Source organism: Amblyomma mixtum, chromosome 6 (genome assembly GCF_055824585.1).
Source record: "Amblyomma mixtum isolate Tamu chromosome 6, ASM5582458v1, whole genome shotgun sequence".
Taxonomy (NCBI): Eukaryota; Metazoa; Arthropoda; class Arachnida; order Ixodida; family Ixodidae; genus Amblyomma; species Amblyomma mixtum.
The window spans coordinates 126,360,409-126,384,454 of NC_143017.1; the positions used below are offsets into that span (position 1 = coordinate 126,360,409).

At 45.8% G+C, this 24,046-nt stretch overlaps 2 protein-coding genes across 10 annotated transcripts in view; one reads left to right on the forward strand and one right to left on the reverse strand.

The window, feature by feature from the left end:
- Positions 1-235: 235 nt before the first annotated feature.
- LOC149340312 (uncharacterized) lies at positions 236-11,348 on the forward strand. Of its 2 annotated transcripts, none has more exons than XM_089549062.1 (4): positions 236-768; positions 4,402-4,580; positions 7,698-7,769; positions 10,850-11,348. In XM_089549062.1, the coding sequence occupies exons 2-4, from the start codon at positions 4,420-4,422 to the stop codon at positions 11,073-11,075; spliced, it is 459 nt and encodes a 152-aa protein (XP_089405188.1). In that variant the 5' UTR covers positions 236-768; positions 4,402-4,419; the 3' UTR covers positions 11,076-11,348. The 2 variants fall into 2 exon arrangements, with proteins under 2 accessions (XP_089405188.1, XP_089405187.1); XM_089549061.1 differs by having other exon boundaries at positions 236-757.
- Positions 11,349-16,217: 4,869 nt separating this feature from the next.
- LOC149340313 (rho guanine nucleotide exchange factor 11-like) overlaps positions 16,218-24,046 on the reverse strand; it is a 107,283-nt gene continuing 99,454 nt past the window's right edge. For all 8 annotated transcript variants that reach the window (XM_089549058.1, XM_089549056.1, XM_089549059.1 and 5 more), the window contains 4 exons: positions 22,423-22,503; positions 20,886-20,968; positions 18,108-18,213; positions 16,218-16,555 (listed from right to left, as the gene is read on the reverse strand). In XM_089549058.1, coding sequence (XP_089405184.1) covers positions 16,395-16,555; positions 18,108-18,213; positions 20,886-20,968; positions 22,423-22,503 — 431 coding nt within the window. In that variant the 3' untranslated portion in view covers positions 16,218-16,394. The remainder of the gene's footprint in view (positions 16,556-18,107; positions 18,214-20,885; positions 20,969-22,422; positions 22,504-24,046) is intronic.

A 24,046-nucleotide genomic window follows, 5' to 3' on the forward strand; every position in this document is an offset into this window, starting at 1 on the left:
CTCAAGAAAGAAAAATGTAGGTTAAAGAAAGCTCAATGACAAGAAAAAAAAGGTAGGTGAAGGAACAAATGTGACGAAAGGCGATAAGAAATAAAATTCTCCGAATACAAACTCCCCCGTTTCCTTAATGAGAAAATTCTATGTAATTAGAGATTTTTTTTTTAAAGCATAACTGCAGAAACGTTTAAACAACTGAAACTCCTACGCGCCTACCACACTACCGCTGCTACGTTAGCGGAAGCACGAACTGCGACAATCTACGACAAACGCGTGCGTCAGAACTATAAAATTGCAGGTTTTGTTTTGCTGTGCAGCTGGGGCTGCACGGCTGGGGTAGGACACTCTAGCTGCACCCTGTTGTAGGTGCAGTGCGTTATGTTTAGACAGTGGTGTAGATGCCTTATTAAGAAACCTGGGTATGTTTGCACGGAGAGGACGCAGCGTCAGTGGCGCTTAACAACTACAACTTGGAGAGATGTTTTCCTGGGTGCCCAGCTTCAGTGAAAGCAAACGCCATAAGAGGGATCTGATGTCTTGACACGAAGGCGCCAGCAGCGAGCGGGCGACAGGCACCGGCTGTGGGCTCCGGCCCTTTGTGCAAGGCCCTTCTCCTCGCGAGAAAGTGACGTTTCGTGTCTAGTGCCCCGGACAAAGTGTAGCGAGTTCAGGTGGTTATTTACCGCTGCCGAAGATGTTCTCGCGCGCAGCGAAGGACCTTTTGCGCAATACTATCAGCAGTGTTGACCATCACAACAGGGTAAGCATGCGGTGCGTGTTCCCTTAACTTTTGCAAAAGCCGAGCACTATACGGTCTGGGCGAGTTTAGCCAGGCGGCCACATAATCCAGGATCGTAGGCTTGACCGTCTTGTGTGTCTTCGTGGCTGCGTTCTCATGTTCCTGGTTCTTGAGCTAGCTCACGTTCCCGCTCCTGCAACGCCGTGCACAGGCCGCCTGCTTTCGTGCTAAAAGGGAACGACCGAGCTGCTTGTTTTTCTCAGATTTGGGGTCGCGAGTCTGGTTTAAATTACCTCGCGCTTCCTTTGCTTCGTTGTTTCCTTCACATGGACCCCATGCCTGGCATACCATAGCAAGCACTCTTGAGCAGGAGATAACCATTATATTCTATAACACAGCTGTTACCCGAAACCCCATATATCGAACTTCCGAGAGTGGCATTTGATCAGCTGTGGCTGAGGCCCGGGGTTCGTGGTCTCGTGGTGCCATTTATAGCCTCCTATCTCATAATTTTTTTACCAATGGCATGCTACTTATCCTTGAAGGCAGCCGTTGCCGCCAGGCATGTCAAATTCTTGCTACTTGAATCTTAACCTCGCGGCCATTCATGTTAGCCCCACCGTTCGGAAGAAGCCTCTTGACCCAGTTTTCATGACATGCTTGCAGTAAAGTTCAAAACTTTCAAGAGTGGTTTATTGGGGTTTAACGTCCCAAAGCGACTCAGGCTATGAGGGACGCCGTAGTGAAGGGCTCCGGAAATTTCGACCTCCTGGGGTTCTTTAAAGTGCACTGACATCGCACTGTACACGGGCCTCTATAATTTCGCCTCCAAAGAAATTCGACCGCCGCGGCCGATATCGAACCCGCGTCTTTCGGGTAAGCAGCCGAGTGCCATAACCACTGAGCCACCGCGGCGGCAAAACTTTCAAGTAGAGTACAGTTTTTTATTCGTTACTGAAGTACACGAAGTAGACATCAGGGCGCCGATACCGTTCTTTTAATTTTGAAATGCGATTTTTGAGTTGAAAGAGTTGTTGAAAGAAAGAGTTGAAAGAAACCTTGACAGATTGTAGAGTAGTATCTCAACATTTGATCGCAGTAAGCAAACAGAGTTGAGAGAAACCTTGACAGATTGTAGAGTAGTATCTCAACATTTGATCGCTGTAAGCAGGATGCCATGGTGCACCTTATGCAGAAGGTTTTGGATTTCTGAGATATGTCCATGTTTGCACAAACATCTCTACTTTAACTGTTATTGGAGTGAATGATTGTGTGAAGCATTTTATTTATGACAACCCAAACCTGAGTTGCGAAGAATAGTTGACCTGCAGGCATATGAGGGAGAGGGTATGTAGGGTCTACCACTTGGGCGGTGTGTCGTGCTAGGCAAGGCCACAGAACAAGGCAAAGGTTTGTTGACCGAGTGGTGCAGTTGTCCCATGTAGAGGATGGAAGTATGGTTTGGTACTTGTTGGGCGCAAGCAAAAGTCCAGTACAGATGTTTTGTGGCAGGATAAGCACCACAGATTGGGGAATTCCAGGTTGATTAATTATGAGAGCTGTTGGGTAACATGGGAGTGAAAGTGTTTGTGCTTGGAAAATGTATGTTCCTTCTTGGCATGTGAAGTCAGCACTGAAGGGTGGAAGGATGCGGCATTTCAGGCAAAGGTTTTTGAGGTGCTGTCTGCAGTGCTTTCAATGGCTGGCATATTTTTTCTGGGCAATTTTACTCCCGAAACCAGTGTTCATTGTAGACCAGTGTCTGAGCTTCTCGAGTGAGAGCATGGGCCCTTTCGTTCCTTGCAATGCCATGATGTCCGGGGGCCCATGGTTGCGAAGGGCCACCATGTACAACATAAGGTCGCATTCGATATGATAAGGCGTGTTGTTGTGATCACAGGTGCATGTGAGGATCATAGTGCACTGCAGAATATAGCCATCCTATTAACTAAAACGGTTCTTTCATAGTTCTCTACCAAGAGCTCTCATTTCCAGTCTTTGTTCCAAACCCTGCCTAGTGTGATGTACTAGCCATCTGCTAAAATATCTTTTACCCAGAAGATGAACTCCTTGCCTTCGTGTGAGCATAGAAACCAAAGTTATGTGTACTCAGGCAAGGACAAAAGCAATGGATTAGACTCTGTTTTAACTGCATTCATGCCTAGCCTATTGCAAGTTAGAGTTGTGATGTGTTCATGTGCGATGGTTTCAGCATGCTTGCGCTTTACCTCTTGCTTTTCACTGGACAAGGAATGATTGGAGTAAGAGTACTGCAGCATGCTCCACTTGTTTTTTTCTACACCTACACATCGGATGGCTCCAGTGCTCTATAGACGCACTGCCCTATTTACGCCTTCAGGGAGCACATCCAAAGACACTACTTGATTGTAGCGGGCATGCAGGATGCATCAATATTTTTAACTGCTGCTGCCTGTCGACACTAACATAAACTGTCTCAATAAGGCTGTCTCTGATTATGTGAAATATGTGGCGAGAAAAGTAGCTCATTCTGGTGGGAAATGCAAAGGTTGCAACATGGGTGCTCAAAAAGCAGTGAACGTTTTTGACAGACATGGAAAATTAAGTGTTGCTCGAACAAAGTGATGATGACTGCAGTACTGACGCATATTGGCTGCTTGATAGTGAGACCTCTCCAGATGACGAAGACAATGAACGTGTGGCATTGTTAAATAAGCCCATGTTCAGTGAGACTCCGTGCGTCAAGACCTACCACACTTTGAGAAAAACGTATGGGGATCTACAGAATGTGACTTTAATATGTGGCAACAAACGTATTTTGACTTATAAGAAGTGGGTCCAGATTGACTTATGTAGTAAACTGTTTTGTTCATTTTCTTGGCAGAAAACTCTGCAGGGTGTGGTTGGAGATTGAAACAAAACTTTCCTGTTAAAGGTGCACTAAAGAGGAATCTGAAATCGTCTTTTTGCCGCGGGAACTCGACCTACACGTTCCTAGCATTCTTAGAAACTGCGACTTATTGCCCTGTGTGGCCGACTTCCCTAATTAAATCGAATTAACGTCCGGCTCCTGCCTTTTTTTTTTAATTCTCCCTCGTACGGTGGGCGGAGTCGACCAACGCGTGGAGTGCCCTTCAGCCAGCTCCATGGAGGCTTTGCTTTCGCTTCATTTTGTTTTTTAGGTTTCCGTGAATAAATAGTTTCATTTCCGGATAATATAACCACAAAAAAAGCCCGCAGAAATAAAAATACGCACGGACTATTTGCTTCTACGGACTACTACGTATTACTCCGCTGATGGCAGAGCGGTAAGCCGCCACGGGACTGGGTGAAAGGCACTCCCCACGTTGGTCGGCTCCGCCCACCGTACGAAGGAGAATTAAAAAAAAGAAAGGCGGCAGCCGGACGTTAATTCGATTTAATTAGGGAAATCGGCCACACAGGGCAATAAATCGATGTTTCTAAGAATGCTCGGAACGTGTAGATTGAGTTCCCGCGGCAAAAAGATGAGTTCAGATTCCTCTTCAGTGCACCTTTAAGGTGTTAATGGCCTGTGGGTGAACATGGGTGTTTTCAGTTGTGTATACTACCCTGAACAAGGGTCCCTGAGTAGCTACCGCTTCTGGCCCCGATAGTTTGTTTGCTAATGAGGCTAGCTGAGCAGTGCTCTCTACTCTCTACTGCAGGTGCTCGAAGAGCAAGAGATGTGGCGTCAGTGGGAGTTGGAACGGGGCCTCACCATGATGGTGTCAGATGAAGCTCTGCGTGCTCGGCAGCACCAGAGACGGCCCGCCGAGCGTCCCGCCAAGCGGCGCCACTCCTCCCAGCGGCCGTCACCAGCTGGTGCGAGCAGCTCACAGGAAAGGTTAGTGTGATGGGCGTACAGTAAAATACCACTTGAATGAATTGAACTTCAGAGGCCTGCCTTGAAGAAATGTTTTCCAGTTGAAAGCTCCCTCAACTGAAATGAGTCAGCAGTGGCTTATTTTGATGAACCGAAATTAAAATCAAGCATGCAGGTGGTTCTTAAATGCATTTATTTCTCAGTACTGAAATAGCCACATATACGAGGTCTGTTAGAAAAGTATCTGACTTTATTTTTTTTTTTGCGAACACCTGATGGATATGAAACAAGCGCGCTTACAGCAGCCGACCTTGAACCCTCGTGCGCATGCACGAATTTTTTCCCGCCTGCCTATAGGGTCAGTCGCTGGGAAGCAGCGTTTGGGTGAGGGAGTGCGCAGTGCTCTCGTCGGTTTTTTGTTGCAAGGAAAATGGCGGAGCGAGAGGAGCAGCGCTACTACCTCAAATTTTGCCAGAAACTTGGCGATAGCCAAGTGGAAATTATTCGAAATGTTCAGACGGCTTTCGGTGATGATGCTATGAGCAGCACACAGATTAAGCAGTGGTGCAACTGGTTTTAAGACGGCCGCACATCCGTGGAGAGAGAGCCACGCTCCGGTCGGCCATCAACATGCCGAAATGACCAGGTAATTGCCGAAGTGAACGCTGTGGTGATGCGGGACTGTTATGTGACTATCCGAGAAATTGCGGAAGAGGTGGACATCAGCAATTTTTCTGCACATTCCATTATCACCGAAGATTTGGCCATGGAGAGAGTTGCGGCGAAATATGTGCCGAAGCTGCTGACGGTGGAGAAAAAGCAGCTTCGTATTGAAGTCTCACAGGAGATGCTGGATTCCACAAACAGTTACCCTGACTTCACCGACGCCGTAATCACTAGTGACGAGTCTTGGGTGTACGGGTACGACCCGGAAACCAAATCCCAGTCGTCACAGAGGACGCATTCCACGTCACCAAGACCAAAGAAGGCCTGCCAAGTGCGCAACAATGTCAAGGTGATGCTGACTGCTTTTTTGACTCCCTCTGTGTGGCACACCACGAGTACACACCCCACAGGGTCAAAGAATGACTAAACAGTACTACAGGGATGTCCTCCATCGCCTACGTGGTGCTGTGCGGCGCAAGAGACCGGAATTGAGGTCAACAAGAAATTGGCGCATCCCTCGCGGCATTGCTCCTGCACATTCCTCGCATTTGATTCAGACTTTTCTGGCGAAAAACGAGACTCCTGTAGTTCAACAGGCTCCTTACTCTCCTGATATGTCCCCCTACGACTTCTGGCAGTTTCCTAAAATCAAGAGGTCATTGAAAGGAGCGCAATTTCAGAAAAGAAAGGACATTATGGCTGCAACGACAGCAGAGCTAAATTCCATTCCGAAAAGGGCCTTTTCGGAATACTTCCAACAATGGCAGCACCGCTGGGAGATGTATATGGGGCCCCAAGGAGACTACTTTGAAGGTGATTAGGTTTCTAACGCTCCAGTTATGCCAGTTTTTTTTCTTCGGCCAAAGGTCGGATACTTTTCTAACAGACCTCGTATATCATGCACTTAACGCTTTTGACAATAACTTTATGTTGACCTTCAGCATCCAATATTGCAACTGTCGTAAACTAAGTGAGTTTGTATGCGCTTTTATGCACCTTTTCTGGCACATGTGCCTGCTAGCAGCGAGTGCTTTCAACTTGTCAAGACATATTTAGCACCCGTCATGCTTAAATCTTTGTGTCCTTTTCTGCTGCCACTGTTCAGGCTGCAAGCCAGCTGCATAGCCATACCAACTTCAAGCAGAAATGGCCTCCCGCAGTTGCATGGGAGAAAGTCTGGCTCTGCGAAGTTTCACAAGCTGCATAGTTTCGAAATTGTACTCTTTGCACATCTGCCAAAATTATGCATTCTTACGGGACACATGGATGCATGTCTGTGTTATATTACCAAGTGTGTGCACTTCGATCTTTAGGAGCTGCAGCTGACTTGCATGAAATATGGTTCTCTAAGTTGTGGAGACTAGGCGTTCTTCATACCAAACCTGTGCATTGCAGAGCATGGAGAGCGTCTTCCACTTCATTCCAGTGTGATGGGAAGAAGGTCTGCATGACAGTATGCCCGTGACTGACTACACAGATGTTATTGCCTCACTCCACCGACTGCTTAAGCAGCTTGCCAAGTTACAGTGGGACATAGCATGGCATACTACACATGTGCCAACTGTATCATGAGTGGCATCTGCTTTGAGGAATCATTTTGCGAGGTTGCTAGCCACTATATATTGTCAATTTATGGCTGCAGTAGTCAAAATTAATCTGGAGACCTCCACTCGGTGCCTTTTGAGCCTGCCTTTCAAAGCGTATGTACAGCTTTGGAGTGGTGAACCCCAGTATAAAAAAAAAATTGATTTTTGGCGTGACGATTTCTGTATTAGGAATTGAGCATGCCCCATGTAACTGTTGATTTCTTGCTTAGCACTCTTTCAGGTGCCATTGCATTAGAATTGTATTACAAAAAAATGGTTAATGAGCAGCATTTTTAGCCAAAATCATATCACAGTGGCCTTCTTTTCATTTTCATTTGGAGTTTATGCTACTTAAATTTTTATTCTGTGCAAAGAGTTGTCTGGGCTTTCATAACCTATGTGCATATCTTTGAGGAAGGGCACTTAGGCGCTGATTATCATGAAGAGAGGTGGCACTGACATGTTCATTTGAACGTCAAAGTAAAATCCTGACTTTCACTCACTTGTTGGCAGGATGAAATGACGGTAAATCTGAAGCCTTTATTTAGTGTTGTGATGCCATGTTGTGATTGGCATCATACCTGCTTCCAAAAACCTTGAAGGGAAGTACCTTGCCTCTTCTATGAAACTGACAGGATTGTGCATGCATGCGTAGCTTAACAGTGTGAGCAAAAGTTTTATCATGTAAGCTACTGATAGCACAAGCTTTGAACATTAAATACCATGCAGCATGAAAGTAAATGCCAACCAAAAAGAAAAATGAAAAAGAAGGAAATGAAGAAGGTGCACAAAACCTCTGCTCTTCAACAGCATGAAGTGTGTTTTGATTGGCACAAATGAAGAGAGGATTTGGAACTTTAGACTTGTTTGCATTTCTGTGGTTCAGATGGGGCCACAGTGGCTACCGGGAGCTCTACCCTGAGGAGTTCAATCCCCCCAAACACAAGAAGCGTAGGCGGTGAGTTCTGGTTTTGCCATTCGGCTTCTTTCTCATCGCTGGAGCGCTGCATCTGAGGTCTAGCTCACTGCAGACAACTTTTAAGTTGTTAGTGTGAGTGCACCTTCTCTTAGAAATACACAGTTCACTTTTCGGCTCAGCTGAAAAATTCTTTCAGGTTACCGTGAAGCTGTTGGAGTTGTAAGGTTGTAGAAGGTAAAAACAACGGGGGAAGTGGTATATGGAGCCCTCTCGCACATGAGAATCACCTTAATGTGTCATTTTTACTCCCGAGGATGGTTGTGTGAGAAGAATCACAACACTCTTGCTGTAAACTGTGCCCTTTAACCGGTTGGCTTGCTGCTGTAGCCAGAGCTGCAATTGTTCACTTAAAGGAAATTTCAGAAACGTAAGTCTGTATACAGTAAAACCTTGATACGTACCTGGTTCATAAGCTTAAAATCGTGGGCAACAAATATGTGCCATAGAGTTACAGTATTTTTAAGGCGGAAGCCTTTATTGCCTCATCGTTGTAAGCAGGAATTGTCGACAGAAATGTCACGCTTTTGAAATGGTCGAAATGGTCGTGACGTCACAGTGCGCGAATTTCAAACGCGGCCAATTGTACTTTGGCTAGTAACCATGCAACCAATTAAAGGGGTGGTATACTGATGCTCCAGGTAAGTGTGACTGAGTTTAGTTAATTAACCAACTAGCCTAATTAACCTTTCTAGTCAGACCAGGTAAATAAATAAAACCGAGAAGTAAATCTGTCGAGTTGGGGAATCGAACCAGGATCTCCAGAGTGCAAGACGAGCACGCAACCACTCCGCCATGCCAGCTCAATAGTTTGGAACGAACAAAGGCGCGTCTAGTGAATACGATGTCTTCGTTCACTCCCATCTTTCTCCCTTCCCTTACGGTGAGGTTCAGGTGTCCATCGAGACATGCGAGGCAGTATGTTTCCTTTCCTCAAAAACCAATTTAGCGACGAGCAGCCGAACGGGCGATGGTGTTCTGTGGACTCCCTGGCAGCGTTGCATGACGCTGTCGCGTTCCACTCTTAGAGGCCAAGCTTAACACCTTAACCACACATAAGACACAAGCAGCAACACCGCGCTTAAGGCTTCCGCCTTACCGCACTTTGGGTCAACAAAGTGCCCCCCTGAATTTTTCATCCAGTTATTATGTTTACGGATGACACTATTTCACGGCTACTGCGTTAAAAATTTGCACAAATTCTGGTAGTATAATACGTTAAGCGACCAAATGCACGAGTGGGCCAAACCCGGATGTAAGCAACATGGGGAGCTGAAGTGCGACAATAGTCTCCCGTCATGGTGGTTTCTCTGAAGTGCAGTGGTGCAAAGGAGAGAAGCATCTAAAAATAAACTGTCCTAAAGTCCGAGTGGGCTGTTTCAGCAGGGACGAGACATGAAGAGAAGAAACGCAGCGGCTTCTTCGCAGTGCCTAAGGGTTAGGGACCGAAGAGTAAGAACGCTCCGATAGTCAGCCGCCGCGATGGCTTTCCCGCAGTGCATGGTGCAAGGAGAAGCATCCGATAAAAAAAAAGAAAAGAAACGACGCGGAAGAGATTTCGGCTGTTTTAGTCATTGTCATCGGCAGACCGTGTCCGTTATGAAGTTACTTTCGCGCTAAGGACAATGCAAATATGGGCTGAATTCTCCAAGCGCTAGAAAAGGAGCTGCTCAGACTTTGTGCCAAAAAATGCCAATCGACAGTTTTATGAAGTGAAAATGTTGGTTGAAAAGTGTACCTCATTCAGCAGTTAACATTCACAATTAGGAGGTTTAGATCATATGTTTTCCCTTTTCCCCTGCATCTTTAAAAAAAAACATATCCATACAAGGTTTTACCGTACATATTTTGCAATTGTTTTTGACTATTAGTGTGACAGTTGTTTTGCACGAATTGCCAAGAAGCCTAAGGTGGTGAAAACTGCAAAAGTAGAATTTTTTTTTTCTGGTGCAACTGTACAAACTTAGCAGCGCAAGCTTTACATTGCGGCATGCTTATACAAAGTTGAAAACCATTGCTAACAGGAGTACAGGATTTTAGCAGCACTGACTACAGTGATCATTAAATATGAGAGGCACCCAATGGGTTTTGTCTCCTGGGCTGCAACAAATGTAACAGTGATAAAATTGAAAAGTGTTAGATTCAAATGAAAGTTCGGAATGGCCTGCTTTCTGGGCACATCACTTTATGTAGCCCCCTCAGCGATGATGCACTTCTGGGGTGTTGCATGCCACCATAGAAGAATGAGGACACCTGTTGACGTCACCAGCAGTGGTGTGCTGCATTGGTAACCTCTTGGCCTGATGCAAAGCATGTATCGTATAGATATTTCTTTGTCTTGGAAAACCGCCCGAAGTCTGAGTGTGTGAGGTCCAGGCTGTAAGGTGCAGTGTGGCATTAGTGTCATCGACAGCCAACATCATTCTTCTGTGTTGGCATGCAGAGACCAGCGCACTAGTGACTGAAGTGCAATGGCACTGGTGCAGTATTGAAAGTGACGTGTTTCTGAAAAAGAAAACATTCCAGGTTTCCATTTTAATGCTGCCGCCGCGGTGGCTCAGTGGTTATGGTGCTCGGCTGCTGACCCAAAAGACGCGGGTTCGATCCCAGCCGCGGCAGTTGAATTTTTTTGGAGGAGAAATTCTAGAGGCCCGTGTACTGTGCGATGTCAGTGCACGTAAAAGAACCCCAGGTGGTCGAAATTTCCGGAGCCCTCCACTACGGCGTCTCTCATAGCCTTAGTCGCTTTGGGACGTTAAACCCCATAAACCAACCAACCATTTTAATGCTAACATCATTTAATTGCAGCATCTAATTAAAAAGTCACAGCGCAGGAGACAAAACATAGTACTTAACACCCTTCGTACTACCACTCGAAGACATCGCCCAAGTTGTATGTAGCCCGTCGCGAAATGGTTTGGCACCATCGTACATTTGGATGCTGGTGCCGAATGTTTTCTTACGGCAATCTACTGGCCTTTGCGAGTGAACCACTGGCCACAAGAATGAAAGCTATTAACCTACTGGAAGTTGAAACAGTGTAGTGTTCTTTTGATGTGCAGGTCTTCCAGCAGCAGCCACCGCCACAAGAGAAAGTCACATCGCCGGAAATCACACCGCAAGAAACCGTCCAGCCAAGAGGGCCGTCGCAGCCGCTCCCGCAATCGTCATCAACGTCGAGATTCTACAACCAGCAGCAGCAGCAGTGACAGCAGCAGGAACACGGATTCCTCGGACAGCTCAAGCAGTAGTGACAGTGAACTGGTCTGGGAAGAGCGAAAGACTTGAAGGAAAGCATTGGTGTGGCAGAAAAGCAGAGCCACATTCATTCCCATAACTGGCTTGCAAAATGGTGCCAGCGCTGGGTGTGGTGGGCACAACTCTCTTTCAGCTCAAGCTGAGGGAAGTGACGTGTGTGGTCGAGTGTGGGGCCTTGCCTCAGTCTTTATGCATTGTGAAGAAGTGTTTTGAAAACTCCTTGAATGAACAGTTTGGGTTGCTGTCTGAAAGACCGATAATAACTGCAATAAACAACACCTGGAGAGGGTTGATGTCATGGCATACACTTTGCACTGCGCATTGTGTATGTAGCAGGGCTGTGTTGCCATGCTCTGTTAATGGCATGTTTATAGGTACCATCTGAATTTCACAAGAGCTGGCTTCTGTGAACTCTACTAGCAACGTCGCCTTGTCTCTATGTAAGTTGAGAAATTGCAGCTTGAATTTTCCACTTTCCTTTTATGGTTATTACTAATTGCAGGGCACCAGCGGAAAATCAGTTAGTTTTTAAAGAATAAGAGTGCAAAATAACAAATGGCCAGGCTATTACTGTAGTAGAAAAATAATGTTGGCACATTGCTGGAGTGAGAAAAAGGAAACTATACTGCATATGAATAGAATACTAGTGGGCTTCTATTTCAAAGCGCAAGGATAGTGTTTTTTTGCTAGGAAAACCTTTTACTACATCTTTATTTGAAGCGCACGAAAATATCAAAAACTCTGGAGCAAAGGGCGTTTGCAGTGAACAAATTGTCCAAGACGCAATGCACAATTTTTTCCGGAAGGTAGTGAAGTGGTTTTGACAGTGTGTGGCCTCGGGTGGATATGATGGAGCTTCTTTGTCTGACTAGGAGATAATGTGATTAACTGTCAGCTTCATCTTCTAAATTACTCTTGCAAGCAACTGCCCCCTTTGATTGTCATGCCCTGATTTGCATGAAGTGCTGCCTCATTTCCATGAACACTATTTGGATCTCGTGCAGGACTTGGCGCCAGAGAACATTGAAGGTGTGCAATAACAAGCCAGGCTCTTGCATTCTCTCAAGGACTAGCATGAAAAGTTAGCCTCCAGTCATAAAATTGTAATAAAGCAAAAAAAGCCTCATCACCAATGGTAGAGGCAGAAACCAAACTAAAGTAGAATCTTGATGACACGAATCTCACAAGGCCACAGAAAATATTCGTGTCATCTGAAACAAAACTTGCATTCAGAACCACTGGAAATGTATCCGCACAGATCTGTTTAGAGCTGAGTGGATTTATGTACGGCCGGTTGCCACAGCTCACTGCCTGCGGTGCGTACCGCATGACTGGCAATCACGACCTTGGTGTTGTGCAGGTAGCGTTTAGTGCTTGAAGGTGTGGTCAAGGCTTGCACGTTTGTATTATGTGCAGTGGAGCGGAAATTTTTCACTTCATAACACGATGCACTCCAGCCAGGAAATCTTACAAATTCATATCAACCGTGTTCATGTCACTGAGGTTATACTGTAGTATTTTTAAATTCAAAGCCTAGTGAAGCACTGTGACTTTGCAGTGAAAAAGGTGATCGCTGCAATTAACATGCGATGAATATATAGATCCCTGATGCAACTTCTAGTGTGCCATGCCTGGTTCTGCATCCAGATAGGAGACAACAGCGATTTTTCAGTTCTCGAGTGCCCTACTGGTGCAGTTGGCACCATGGCTGCAAGTTATTTATTTTTCACTGCAGACCCTCATTTGGGTCTAGGCAGGGAGGGCAGAAAAACACATTCACACAACAGTGTAGCGCATATACAATCTAAAATAGCTCACAAAGTGCGTTGTCAAAATCAACAGCCGATATCGCTTGTAGAGGCAGGGCGTTCCATTCGTCAATAGTTTTCGGGAAAAAAGAAAATTTAAAAGCGTTAGTATGCGCGAAGTATGGTGCTAAAGTGTGATTATGATGACGTCGAGTTCTACGTGTTTCAGAAAACTGCACATAGGGGGCTGGAGAGATGCCTAGTTTTCCGTGGATTAGTTGGCGAAGGAAAGATAGACGGGCTATCTTGCGTCCGACGTGAAGAGGTTTAATATTATTTGCTGCCATTAACGAGGATGGGGAATCAGTTCTGTTGTACTTATTAAATATAAAACGTACTGCGCGCCTCTGTATTTTTTCTAATTCTCTTATGTCTTTTTTTGCATGTGGGTCCCATAGATCTGAAGCTATGGTATGGTGGGTCCCATACCATAGATGTGAAGACCAGAAGCTGTTTAATTACATGAAATATGCAGCCACAATAGATGTGCCTCGCAACACTATAACATGGCCAGGGCACAAACTGTGCAGTAGGTTGCACCTTGTGTCGTCAGCTCACTGTGATTCTTTCACTTACGAGCAGCATAAAATAGTACTCTACATGGTCACAAATTTCCTGCACTCCTACCACCACCGTGATGCCACATATGACTTGTAACATCCATCCGACTGCAACAGTGCCTGTTCCAGGGAATGAAATGAGGTGCACAGTCTAGAGTACCAGTCGAGTAGCCAGTTGTTGAACAGCACTGCTCAAAGGCTTACCATCTGCGACTTGCTAAAAATGTATTATCACAGCAGATGCAACCAGTTCAGGCTAGAAAGTTACCAATACCAAATTTTAGTAGCCAGTTGCTAGGCATGGAAAGCACCTTTTTACACCTTACAAACGTGAGAAATGCTGAAAGGAAGCTGGTACTATTTGTGATACAACATCCAGAGTTAAAGGCAACAAGTAGCATTCATCAGCTGCTAAATTTATGACTATATTTCGCTTACAGTCTTTGCGGGATGTGTTGTTGCTATCAAGAAAGTTTCATGCAAAGGAATCAAATGGGCGCAAACCGCCAACAAATGTGCTGTTTGCAGCATTTGCAGTTCATATCGATTTAGCAGTAGTAGTATAACAAGAGTGAATAACAAAGTTTAGCAGCCGCCTCTAGCAGCCAATTTTATCACTGCAACATGCAATATCAATATCATTAGTCACTGGTTCTGAGCACTAAACAAACTGTATATCGACTGCCTTGGCCATTTTTTTGCAAGCAGAGGCTGGATGTGGCTTAGCTTCACCAACAAGCAAATGTGCTCTGGTGACACCTGCCAGTCACTTTTGAAAGCTTTCATCCGTACCCAAAAATGCACCCAATAATGTAACAAAAGAAGATACCCCCCATCCCATTTTTCATGCATTTCCGTGAGCTAAAACCTACATCAGCACAGAGGCTGTGCTGTTACTTATCTATTCTTGGTGCATGTATCTGGCATATTTTGGGCTTGCAAATTTTGGACATGCATAACAGCTTCGAATGGGAGTGGAAGTAAAGAGGGCAAGTTATATTCCTTTTCCAATGTCATTGCACTGTTTAAATCGCTTCATTTACATGTCACAAAACTACACCACAGTCCTTAAAGGGCAACTACACAGGGTTTTCGAACATTCTGAGCTATAACGATATATTCCTTGGACCTCTCTGTCTTATTGTTCCTATGATTAGTTCAAATGATGAAGAAAATAATCAAATAAAACAGACAAAACCAGGGAACTGAAACCGATACTGGACTTCCAGCAATGTATGATGCCACCTATAGTGTTACCAAACATCTGGTGTGCACATTGACTGGCTAAACGGGTGACTGACTATAAACAACTTCTTTTCAATAGGTATGTATATTGAAAATATACTGAAAATATATTGAAAAATAGCGCTTCACTCAGGTCCAGCTCTTTGCACAACTTTCGGAGACGCATATGGCATGTGCAGCAAAAAATCCCGCAGGAACCGACAAGTGGGATGAACATGGACGCATCAGTAATGAAACTGTACCAGCAGCTAACATGATGCCACCCATCCCTCGTTTCTCTCTATATCAGTCATGCAATTTTCTCCTTTTACTGCATTAGCAGTATAGTCCTCTCTTGGAGTAGAGCACGCGGTGTGTGTGAGTGTATGAGAGGGAGAGAGAGTTGGTCATATAGTTTAGCTCCGTAAAACGTGCTGTTGACGCAATGCAATCAAGCACACTTTTGTAATACCCCTGTCACACGGCCAGTTTCAATGGCCATCGAGTTGAGGGCCTTCGAGATTTTCGATCGCCATCGAACTCGAGGGAGTTGTGGTCCTGCTACACGGCAAATCTTAATGGCCATTGAAATGGTTCTTGCGTCTTACACCAAGCCGTGTGGCGCCGCAGTCGCTACGTTCTCACTTGTCCAAAAATCCGGCAAGTGAAGCAGATTCGCTCGCCGCAAAAACTAGGACCTGTTTTCATCTGTTGACGCCCGGGCGAGGTGAAACTGACGCGCTGCTGCTGTTTCTCGCTTTTGCACACCACATTGCCGCTCACGGCGTACACAGATACAGTGAGAAAAGAGCATAAATTTACGCTGTCTACGTACCACGAGCGTATGCACGCTTACGTATGCTAAACGCAGGCGCATTCCCACATTTAGTTCAGCGTATGCTAGCAGAGACGCAAAAATAAACTCAGCCTACAGTGGCGCCATCTGGTTGTCAAGACGGGAACCATTACTGTCAACAAACCCTCTCCCCTCTTAGGCCTAGCAGCAGCAGAATTGTCACTCTAAATAAAAAATAAAGCAAATTTATCCCTTATACGTTTTCTTATAGGCAAGATGAGACGAAGTGAAAGACCAATGCCCCATTCAAGACCAGTGAATGGACTGAAAAAGGCAGCAAAAACAATAATTCAGTCTGAAACGAGGGGTCCAGCTTTGAAAATGCTAACAACATTGAGCAACGCTCGAAGGCCCTCCAAATCTCGATAGAGTTCCGCGTTGCTCCGTTGACTCAATAGACTATTGACTCGATGGCCATTCAAATTGCCCGTGTAGCAGCGCTCGATCGCCTTTGAGTCGATAGACTATCCGTTCGAGGGCCTTCGAAACGCCCGTGTGACAGGGGTATAAGTCTGGCTTGGTACAAATTATGCATGGATTGGCCACACATGCACTAGAAACAGAGCAAGAGTTATTTACCCCTCTGTACACCAGAGAGTACACCTCTGTTGTTAAATGTGATAGGATTTTAGTTTCCATACCCAGTGCAAGTGTGAGCTTGTGCCAACCTTCACACTGGTCAGAGGGCAAAGGCTGTGAGCTGTTCACTGACACGAGACCGAAGTGCAGATGCACGGCCAACTGGTTTATTTGCTGTCATTAAATTAAAGAGAGAGAGAGAGATAGCGGACACATAGAAAAACTATGTACAGCAGGGTGTGGCAGCGTCCTCCTTCCCCTCCTCTGGGCAAGGTATCTACAACTGGCGAGGGGAAGGGCATGCTGCAGCAGGCACTTGTGCTCAGAAGTAGACGGGCGCCTGTGGGGGTTGTGGCAGCTCCTCCTCGGCGTCCAGGTCTGTAGTCGGGCAGTGACAGACGGCCTCTTCCAGCGTCTGCACTGCAGCCTCACGGCAAATCTCGCTGGGCGTCAGCTCATCGTCCGCCGCTACCGCAAGCACACCTGCGTGGCACGCACGGCTTGCTGGGATGCACGGTTTGGGACCTTACACACGCTTTCTGGCTTCCACGATGCAGAAAAGTGAATGTCTATTGCCTAGCTCAGACCAGAAACTTCTGGCACGTGCTATATGCACACCTGCCAACCCACTCCAACCAACCAAATAGTGATTCCGAACGTCGGGAGGATCAGTTGAACTTTGGGAGTCTACCAGGCAATTCGGAAAAACTGGCAGCTATGCATATGCAGCAGAAAGGATGGCGCTGCACATGTGGATATGTAAAGATTTTAATCCAGTCTGTTGGGAAAACCCCCGAGGTGGAGCAGATTGCAATTAGGGAGCAAGTACTAATCAGAGTTCACCTAAGTGCAGCCACACAGCTCCAAAGGAAAGCTTGACAGCTTTCTCGGAAACACAACAGAAAAACTTGTCCTGGTCAAGGTACTAAACCCGGGATCACCACCTGCCTGGGGCAGTGGCTCTACCCAGTAAGATAACCAGTACAAATGGCAGCACGTAGGGCAAGGCCAATCAGATAAACAGCTTTGTAAGTTACCTTTGCAGCCGTACAGCTGCACTCAAGTGGATGCTAATGAGTAATTACCATTTCTGAAAAGTTTTACGTCAAAATCCCTACAATTCATGACAAGAGCTTTCACAAACATCAATTATGACCACAGCAGTTGCCTGGGCATGCTGCACAGCTCCAGTAGCACTCCTCGCGCTTGCAGGCTGTAATGGGGGGGGGTCTTCTATTCAGCGCAGAGCTTCCAGAACACTGGGGATGCCATAGCAGCTCTGCCTGATGTCTGCTTCAATGCAGCACACAAAAGACTGCACACTTTTGACAGACTCACAGGGGCAGAGACCTCATCAGGCAAACACACCTTTTATCTCTGCCACCAGCAGAAAGTTATTTCCTGGAAAATAAAAACTGACCCACTGAGGGACTTTACACGGTTTTTGTATCTTATGTTTTCACACCACCCATGTGCCATAAAATTTTTTTCTTCTATGCTTACATCTGTCACGTTTACAAGTCAATGACTAAAAAACTGGTGCATTCTCATAGGGAAGAAGTGGAGCCAGAGGAGGAGAGGGCTGACACTAGGAATCCCATGCAGGAATGCAACCCTCGCCTATTCTTTAGTAGTTTCCTATCACAGTTCCTTCACCTGGCAGAATGGGTAAACAAGAGAAATGGTCCGTCATCGTAAAAAAAAAAAAAAGAAACCGGGTTTAAAAGGCAAGCACACTTGGTAGACCTTGCGCACCCGATTTGGTCTGCTAGCTTTCTGGAATTCAGTTTTTCTTTTTTCTTTCCACCAGCCTCGACCTTTTCATGATGCATCTCTCAAGCCCTAGCTTGCAGGAACCAAGCAGGCCGCATGGGCTTTCTTCCACATTTCCCCAATCAGGTGGGTCATGCTGACTGATTTGCCACAATGCCATAGCGCTCTTCAATAAATGTCCTCCCAATACAGAGGGAGCAAGAAAGTCTCAACAAGGGCCAATCTTCCCCTCTACGCAGCCGCCGGGCAAGGCAACACGCACCTCCATCTTCCTCCTCTGAGCAGGGCGGCAGCTGTCTGGCATCCTGCAAGCGCGACAGCTCCTGACGCAACCGCTGTCTCTCCTGCTCCAGCTCAGCGAGGCTCGGCTGCAGAGAGTCCAACAAACACACCATTACGACAACCATATGCAGGAACAGCTGGCTCAAAATTACACCTCGCAAATTTTCACCACTCCAGTGCACACCTCTCCAAGACCAAGTCTGGTCGAATTTTCCACTACTGGTTAACAAGATTTTTTTAATGCAGAAAGGCTTTCTGTAGCTAGCCCACCAGATTTCTGTGCCAACACTTATGTGTGCTCGACGCACAGCAATCCTGAACAACACAGTCGCCGCAGTGGCTCAGTGGTTATGGCGCTTGGCTGCTGACCCAAAAGACACGGGTTCGATCCCAGCCGCGGCAGTCGAATTTCGATGGAGGCGATATTCTAAAGGCCCGCGTACTGTACGGTGTCAGTGCATGTTAAAGATCCCCAGGTGGTAGAAATATCCAGAGACCTTAACTACGGTGCCCCTCATAGCCAGAGTTGCTTTGGGACATTAAACCCAAACCTGAATGTTACGGTGCCCCTCATAGCCAGAGTTGCTTTGGGACATTAAACCCAAACCTGAATGTTCCCTGAGTGTTCAGCGTTTACATGGTTCTACAATCGCCTTCAATAAATCATTTCTACCTACAGCAATAGAAAATTGGAACCAGTTACCAGACCACATTGTAAACAAGCGTGGCGCTAGTAAATTTAGAGACGCACTAATCGAACATTACAGCAAATGAAAAAACAACCGCATGCTTTGATTTCACCATTTACTTTTCTTGTTACTATTCCTTCCTTTAGCCTATCCGCCACCATGTATTGATTAGAACTGCATCTTAACATTTCCTAGTGTACTCCAGTTCTTTGTGTTTTTGTTTTTTTTTTCTTTTTTATTCTTTTTTATTCTTGCATTGCATTGTGTTATATTTTACTGTATTAACATTGTTATTCTCTTTACTTTGTATTTCAACTGTTCCCCCCCCCCTCTTATGTAATGCCCGAAAAGGGCCTTTAAGGGTACAATAAATGAATGAATGAACAACAATCCAAGCTCACCTCCATCAAAAAAAGGGCCACGCATATCCTAAGAGTGGACTGCACAAAAATGCATGCAGTGTACACCGTATGCATGGCAGCATGGATAGGAGGATAGGGTATCCATGTAGGTGAGCTTGGAAGAAGCAGTAAATGAAGAAGAGGAAGACAACCTCAACATACACTACAGGAACAAAATTCTGTGGCAGCAGGAGGAAAAGAAAATGGCTTAATGCATTTCTTTACAGCAGGTCAACACAGTGCTTCATGCGTGTATTAGCAAATTTTTTTTAACTCTTGAGGTGAGGGATTGCCTTATATTGGCCTATAGTAGCCACAGAAGCATGCAAACTTTTGCTGCTTTAGATATGCGTCACAATACACCTGGCAGGCTGTACGGACAGTTTTCTCAGGCAGGCACAACAGTTAAAGGGACACTGAGGAGAGCTCTATTAATGTTTTTATTTATAGCAAAATCTGATAGCTCGGCATTTCATGGCTTTTTTGCCACTTGGCCGGCAGCGAAAGATGCATTTATTTTTAAGAAATTTGGATTCGAAGTTGAAAAAGTTTTTCCCACCGCTCTGATTCAAACTTGGGATTCTCCTATGACGACACAGGACTAAGTGACGTGAAACATGACGTAACGCAGACTCCGTGATTTCTGGCGACCAGCAGTACAGCCCAGCAGCAGCCGGAAAGAAAGCTACCGCCGGCCGCACGGTGAAAGCATCTATCATCTATTGCGGCCGTCGCTACCGTCGCTTCGTTTACGTTTGTGCCGGCGTTTTGCCAGCGTTACGATGGATCCCGTTCTTGAAGTCGTCAACGAAGTTCTCGCAAATAGACACCGTTAGCATACCGTGTACCTCGTTACCATTAGCGGAATACCGGGAGCCCGCCTAACACCGGTGACCAGGCGCTGATTGATCCCGATGCTGCAAGCGCGCGCGTAGCTGCCGGGTACCTGGTGCCATCTGGCGACGTCAAGGAGATTTGCGCATGCATTGGCTGCGCCTCAGTGATTCGTGGCTTCTCGTGTCCCAGTGTTAATAGAACCATTGGTTCTAGCAACACTGTTTTGTCCTATGACGTCATCACGCTTGTACTTGCGAGTTTGGCCTGTGGCGGCGATACCTGTATTTTGGTTCTTGCTCTTTCCTACGTTACAAGAGCTTTGTTGTCAGTATGAGTGGCGTTTTTGTAATCAGGAGCTGGTATTCTGTCGATACAAGCCAACTTCAATTTCTCCTCAGTGTCCCTTTAAACCTTGATACAATGAAGTTGCTAAAATCTGCAGTAACATTCAAGCTTCGCTATAACATTATATGGACAAAGAGTAATAAAATTACAATATTTTGTTAGATAGAGGATTTTGTTGCACACTGCAGTTTGTACCATCGAGGCTATAACTATATACATTATTAACAGGGCAGTGCATACTTCAAGCTCCCATACTTGTATTCCGGACAGTATGACCCTCAGATGCCATGCTGACATGTTCAACTACTCAAAGTGTGAGTTATTCAGAAATTAAAATGCTAGAGGTGCTAAACTCAAATGGAGTTACACAACTGGCTATTATAAGACTCCAAATTCAAAGCTCGAACACTGATAAGATTTTAATCTGCTTCAAATGCACCCCAGACTCCCTTCTGATTGAGTAGCTCGGCTAAGACAAGTACTCACGGCGAGTAGGCTGAGGTAACGCAGCAGCGGCTGTACGGATGACAGTAGACGTTGAGGACACACTCCTGGGCGGCGGGCACCCCCTGCAAATGCGCACAAAGACGTACTTCAATACACTTCTTCATAGAGTATTAGCACACCTTATGGTATGAAGCATGAGCGACAACAGGACTAAGGGCAAAGGGAAGATGCAATGCACAACAGCACAGTAGGATGCGACAATGCTGAACACACGAAAGAAATCAGGAAATTGAGACAGAAATTTCCAAAATCAACAATGGGCTGATAAATAATGGTGCTTGAGCCAGTAAGATTAAGAGTGAAAACGTCTACATCACTAGTGACCTTTGAGGTCTATAGAATTGCACAGGACTATGTGACACGGGTCAGCACCGAGAAATTCAAACAATAAAGACAAAAAACTTGGGGACCTTCTTAACCACAAAGAATATGTGACAGCATTTATGTTGCCAGCTGTGGACTCTACAATGTGTGTCTAATGTTGTTCTTGCGATTTTCCCGCCAGAACTTCCATTGCCCTTACATGGCATGCATGAGCCATCGCCTTCTAGAATGTTCCAATAGCTTCCATTGGTTTATCACACGAGATTACACTAACCCCACCTACTAATCCACCTTAATCCATTTTATGGGGGGTGACCCTACTTCCAGAATTTTGAGGGTCCTCAAGAATTTTGGGGGTCCACACATTATCAACTTTGCCATTGCCCTGCGATTTGTCCACTGGTGGTCACGCAGTTTTGATTACACCACAATCCTCTCGATTGCATTCATAGACTGCGGAGAGTCCTCGTACCCCTACTGGCACAGTGGTGCAACGGTTGTGCCACTGCACTGGCAGAGTGGGCAGGATTGCGATGACATCACAGGGTCACTTGACCTCTCTCAACCAATCAGGGAATTTCGAGGGGAATTTAAAATTTTGCAGTGCTGATTGGTCAACTGAGGTCACTTGACCCTGATGACGCCATAGGGGAATTAACCAATCGGAGAATTTCGTTCAGGAAGCCGGAAATTTTCTGCGAGACGACGGCTTAAATGCCATAATGTGCAAAAATGCCGAAATACCAAGTTTTCATATCACACTGAAGGACTCAAAGTGGTTTAATCAAGTCCAATGCCTTTTAATATGTCCGGCTGGTCATAGCCCACCTGTGCTTAGGCACATACAAATGAGGATGAAAACGAGAAAGACCAAACACTGAAGAAAAATAAATGCTTGACGTTTCGGCTCACACATGGGGAGCCTTGTTCCTCCGACACATTAAGCATTTATTTTTCTTCAAGTGTCAATGTTTCTCCATTTCATTTTCCTGTCCACACCCTAGAATTGCCTCTAGGCCCTTGAATTCGTATAAAAAAAGAAGTGTGAATATTTTAAACAACACCAGACGAATGCATTCGAACTGCTTCTATATTCATCACTCCCAGCTGGCATATGATCAGCTAATCACACACTTTGCCATAACAGTGTGTCCTAAGGCTGGAAGGTGTGCTCGTCTGCCGCAGAACGCACCTTCAGGGCTTGAGGCGGCAGCCACAGCATCTTCCTCCGTCACGTTAAGCGCCTCATTAATCAGCACCGGCAACTGGTTGGCTGCACCACAGAAATGTGTCACTGAGATCACCACTGCACACACACACACACCACTGAAGAGAAAATTTGGCTGTCTCTAATGCTTAATGGATGTTACAAACAGCCAAGTGCTTTGTTACGATTTACTTCGCAGGTCTACTGTGAACAGCAAGGGACAGCCTTGTCTGCTGTATTTTCTTTTTTTTTTTTGTCCTTTGGTGTCACACAAATTATGTACCCACCTGCGATGGTCTTGTTGTTCAAGACCACAGTATTTATAAATAAATAAAATAAAATAAATTGATACATCCAGTGCTAATCTTGGCAGACAAGGCAGAGCAATGAACACAATATACAAGGCAATGCATAACAAAACAAGTACATTCTTCAATAGAAAATGTATAACTGTTGGTGACAGTACAAAACATACGTTGAGGCAGAAAGCTAATATATTCAAACTTCGTTAATTCGTATTTTCTGGATATTTCGGCTGTACGCCTTGGTTCATCCACTTGGCCGGCAGTGAAAGATGCATTTATTTCTAAGAAATTTGGATTCGAAGTTGAAAAGTTTTTCCCGCCGTTCTGATTCAAACTTTGGATTCTCTTATGACGACACAGGACTAAGTGATGTGAAACATGACGTGCACATGACGTAACACAGTCTCCGTGATTTCTGGAGGCCAGCAGTGCGGCCTAGCAGCAGCCGAAAAGAAAGCTACCGCCGGCCGCACGTTGAAGGCATCTATCGGCTATTGCGGCCGTCGCTACCGTCGCTTCGTTTGTTTGCACCGGCGTTTTGCCAGCGTTACGATAGATCCTGTTCTCGAAGTCGTCAACAAAGTTCTCGCAAATAGACACCTTTAGCATACCGTGTACCTTGTTACCGTTAGCGGAATACCGGGAGCCCGCCTACCGCCGGTGAGCAGGCGCTGATTGGTCCCGATGCTGCAGGCGCGCGCGTAGCTGCCAGGTACGTGGCGTCATCTGGCGACGTCAAGGAGATTTACACATGCATTGGCTGCGCCTCAGTGATTCGTGGCTTCTCGTGTCCTAGTGTGTCTAGAACCATTGGTTCTAGCAACACTGTTTTGTCCTATGACGTCATAAAGCTTGTACTTGTGAGTTTGGCCTGTGGCGGCGATACCTGTATTTTGGTTCTTGCTCTTTTCTACGCTACAACAGCTTTGTTGTCAGTATGAGTAGCGTTTTTGTAATCAGGAGCTGGTATTCTGTCGATACAAGCCAACTTCAATTTCTCCTCAGTGTCCCTTTAAATTTGGATGCAAACAGGTAGCACTAACGATAATTAAAACAACGTGCCGCCCCGCCTAAGTGGCCTGGGCACACGATAAACCAAGCAACACTCCCACGAGGCTGCACTGTCTCTTTGGAGGAGATGTGAAGAAGGTAAAATTGGTGTGTGATGCAAGGCCGGTAACGGGGGAGAGAACAGAAGGGGCTGAGAGAAGGAAGGGGACCTCATGCTGTGCTAGTGGTGGCAACCAGCTGCATGAACTCAGGAGAAGCACCTGGCTGTTGCTTGCATCTACTGGTCTTGAAGG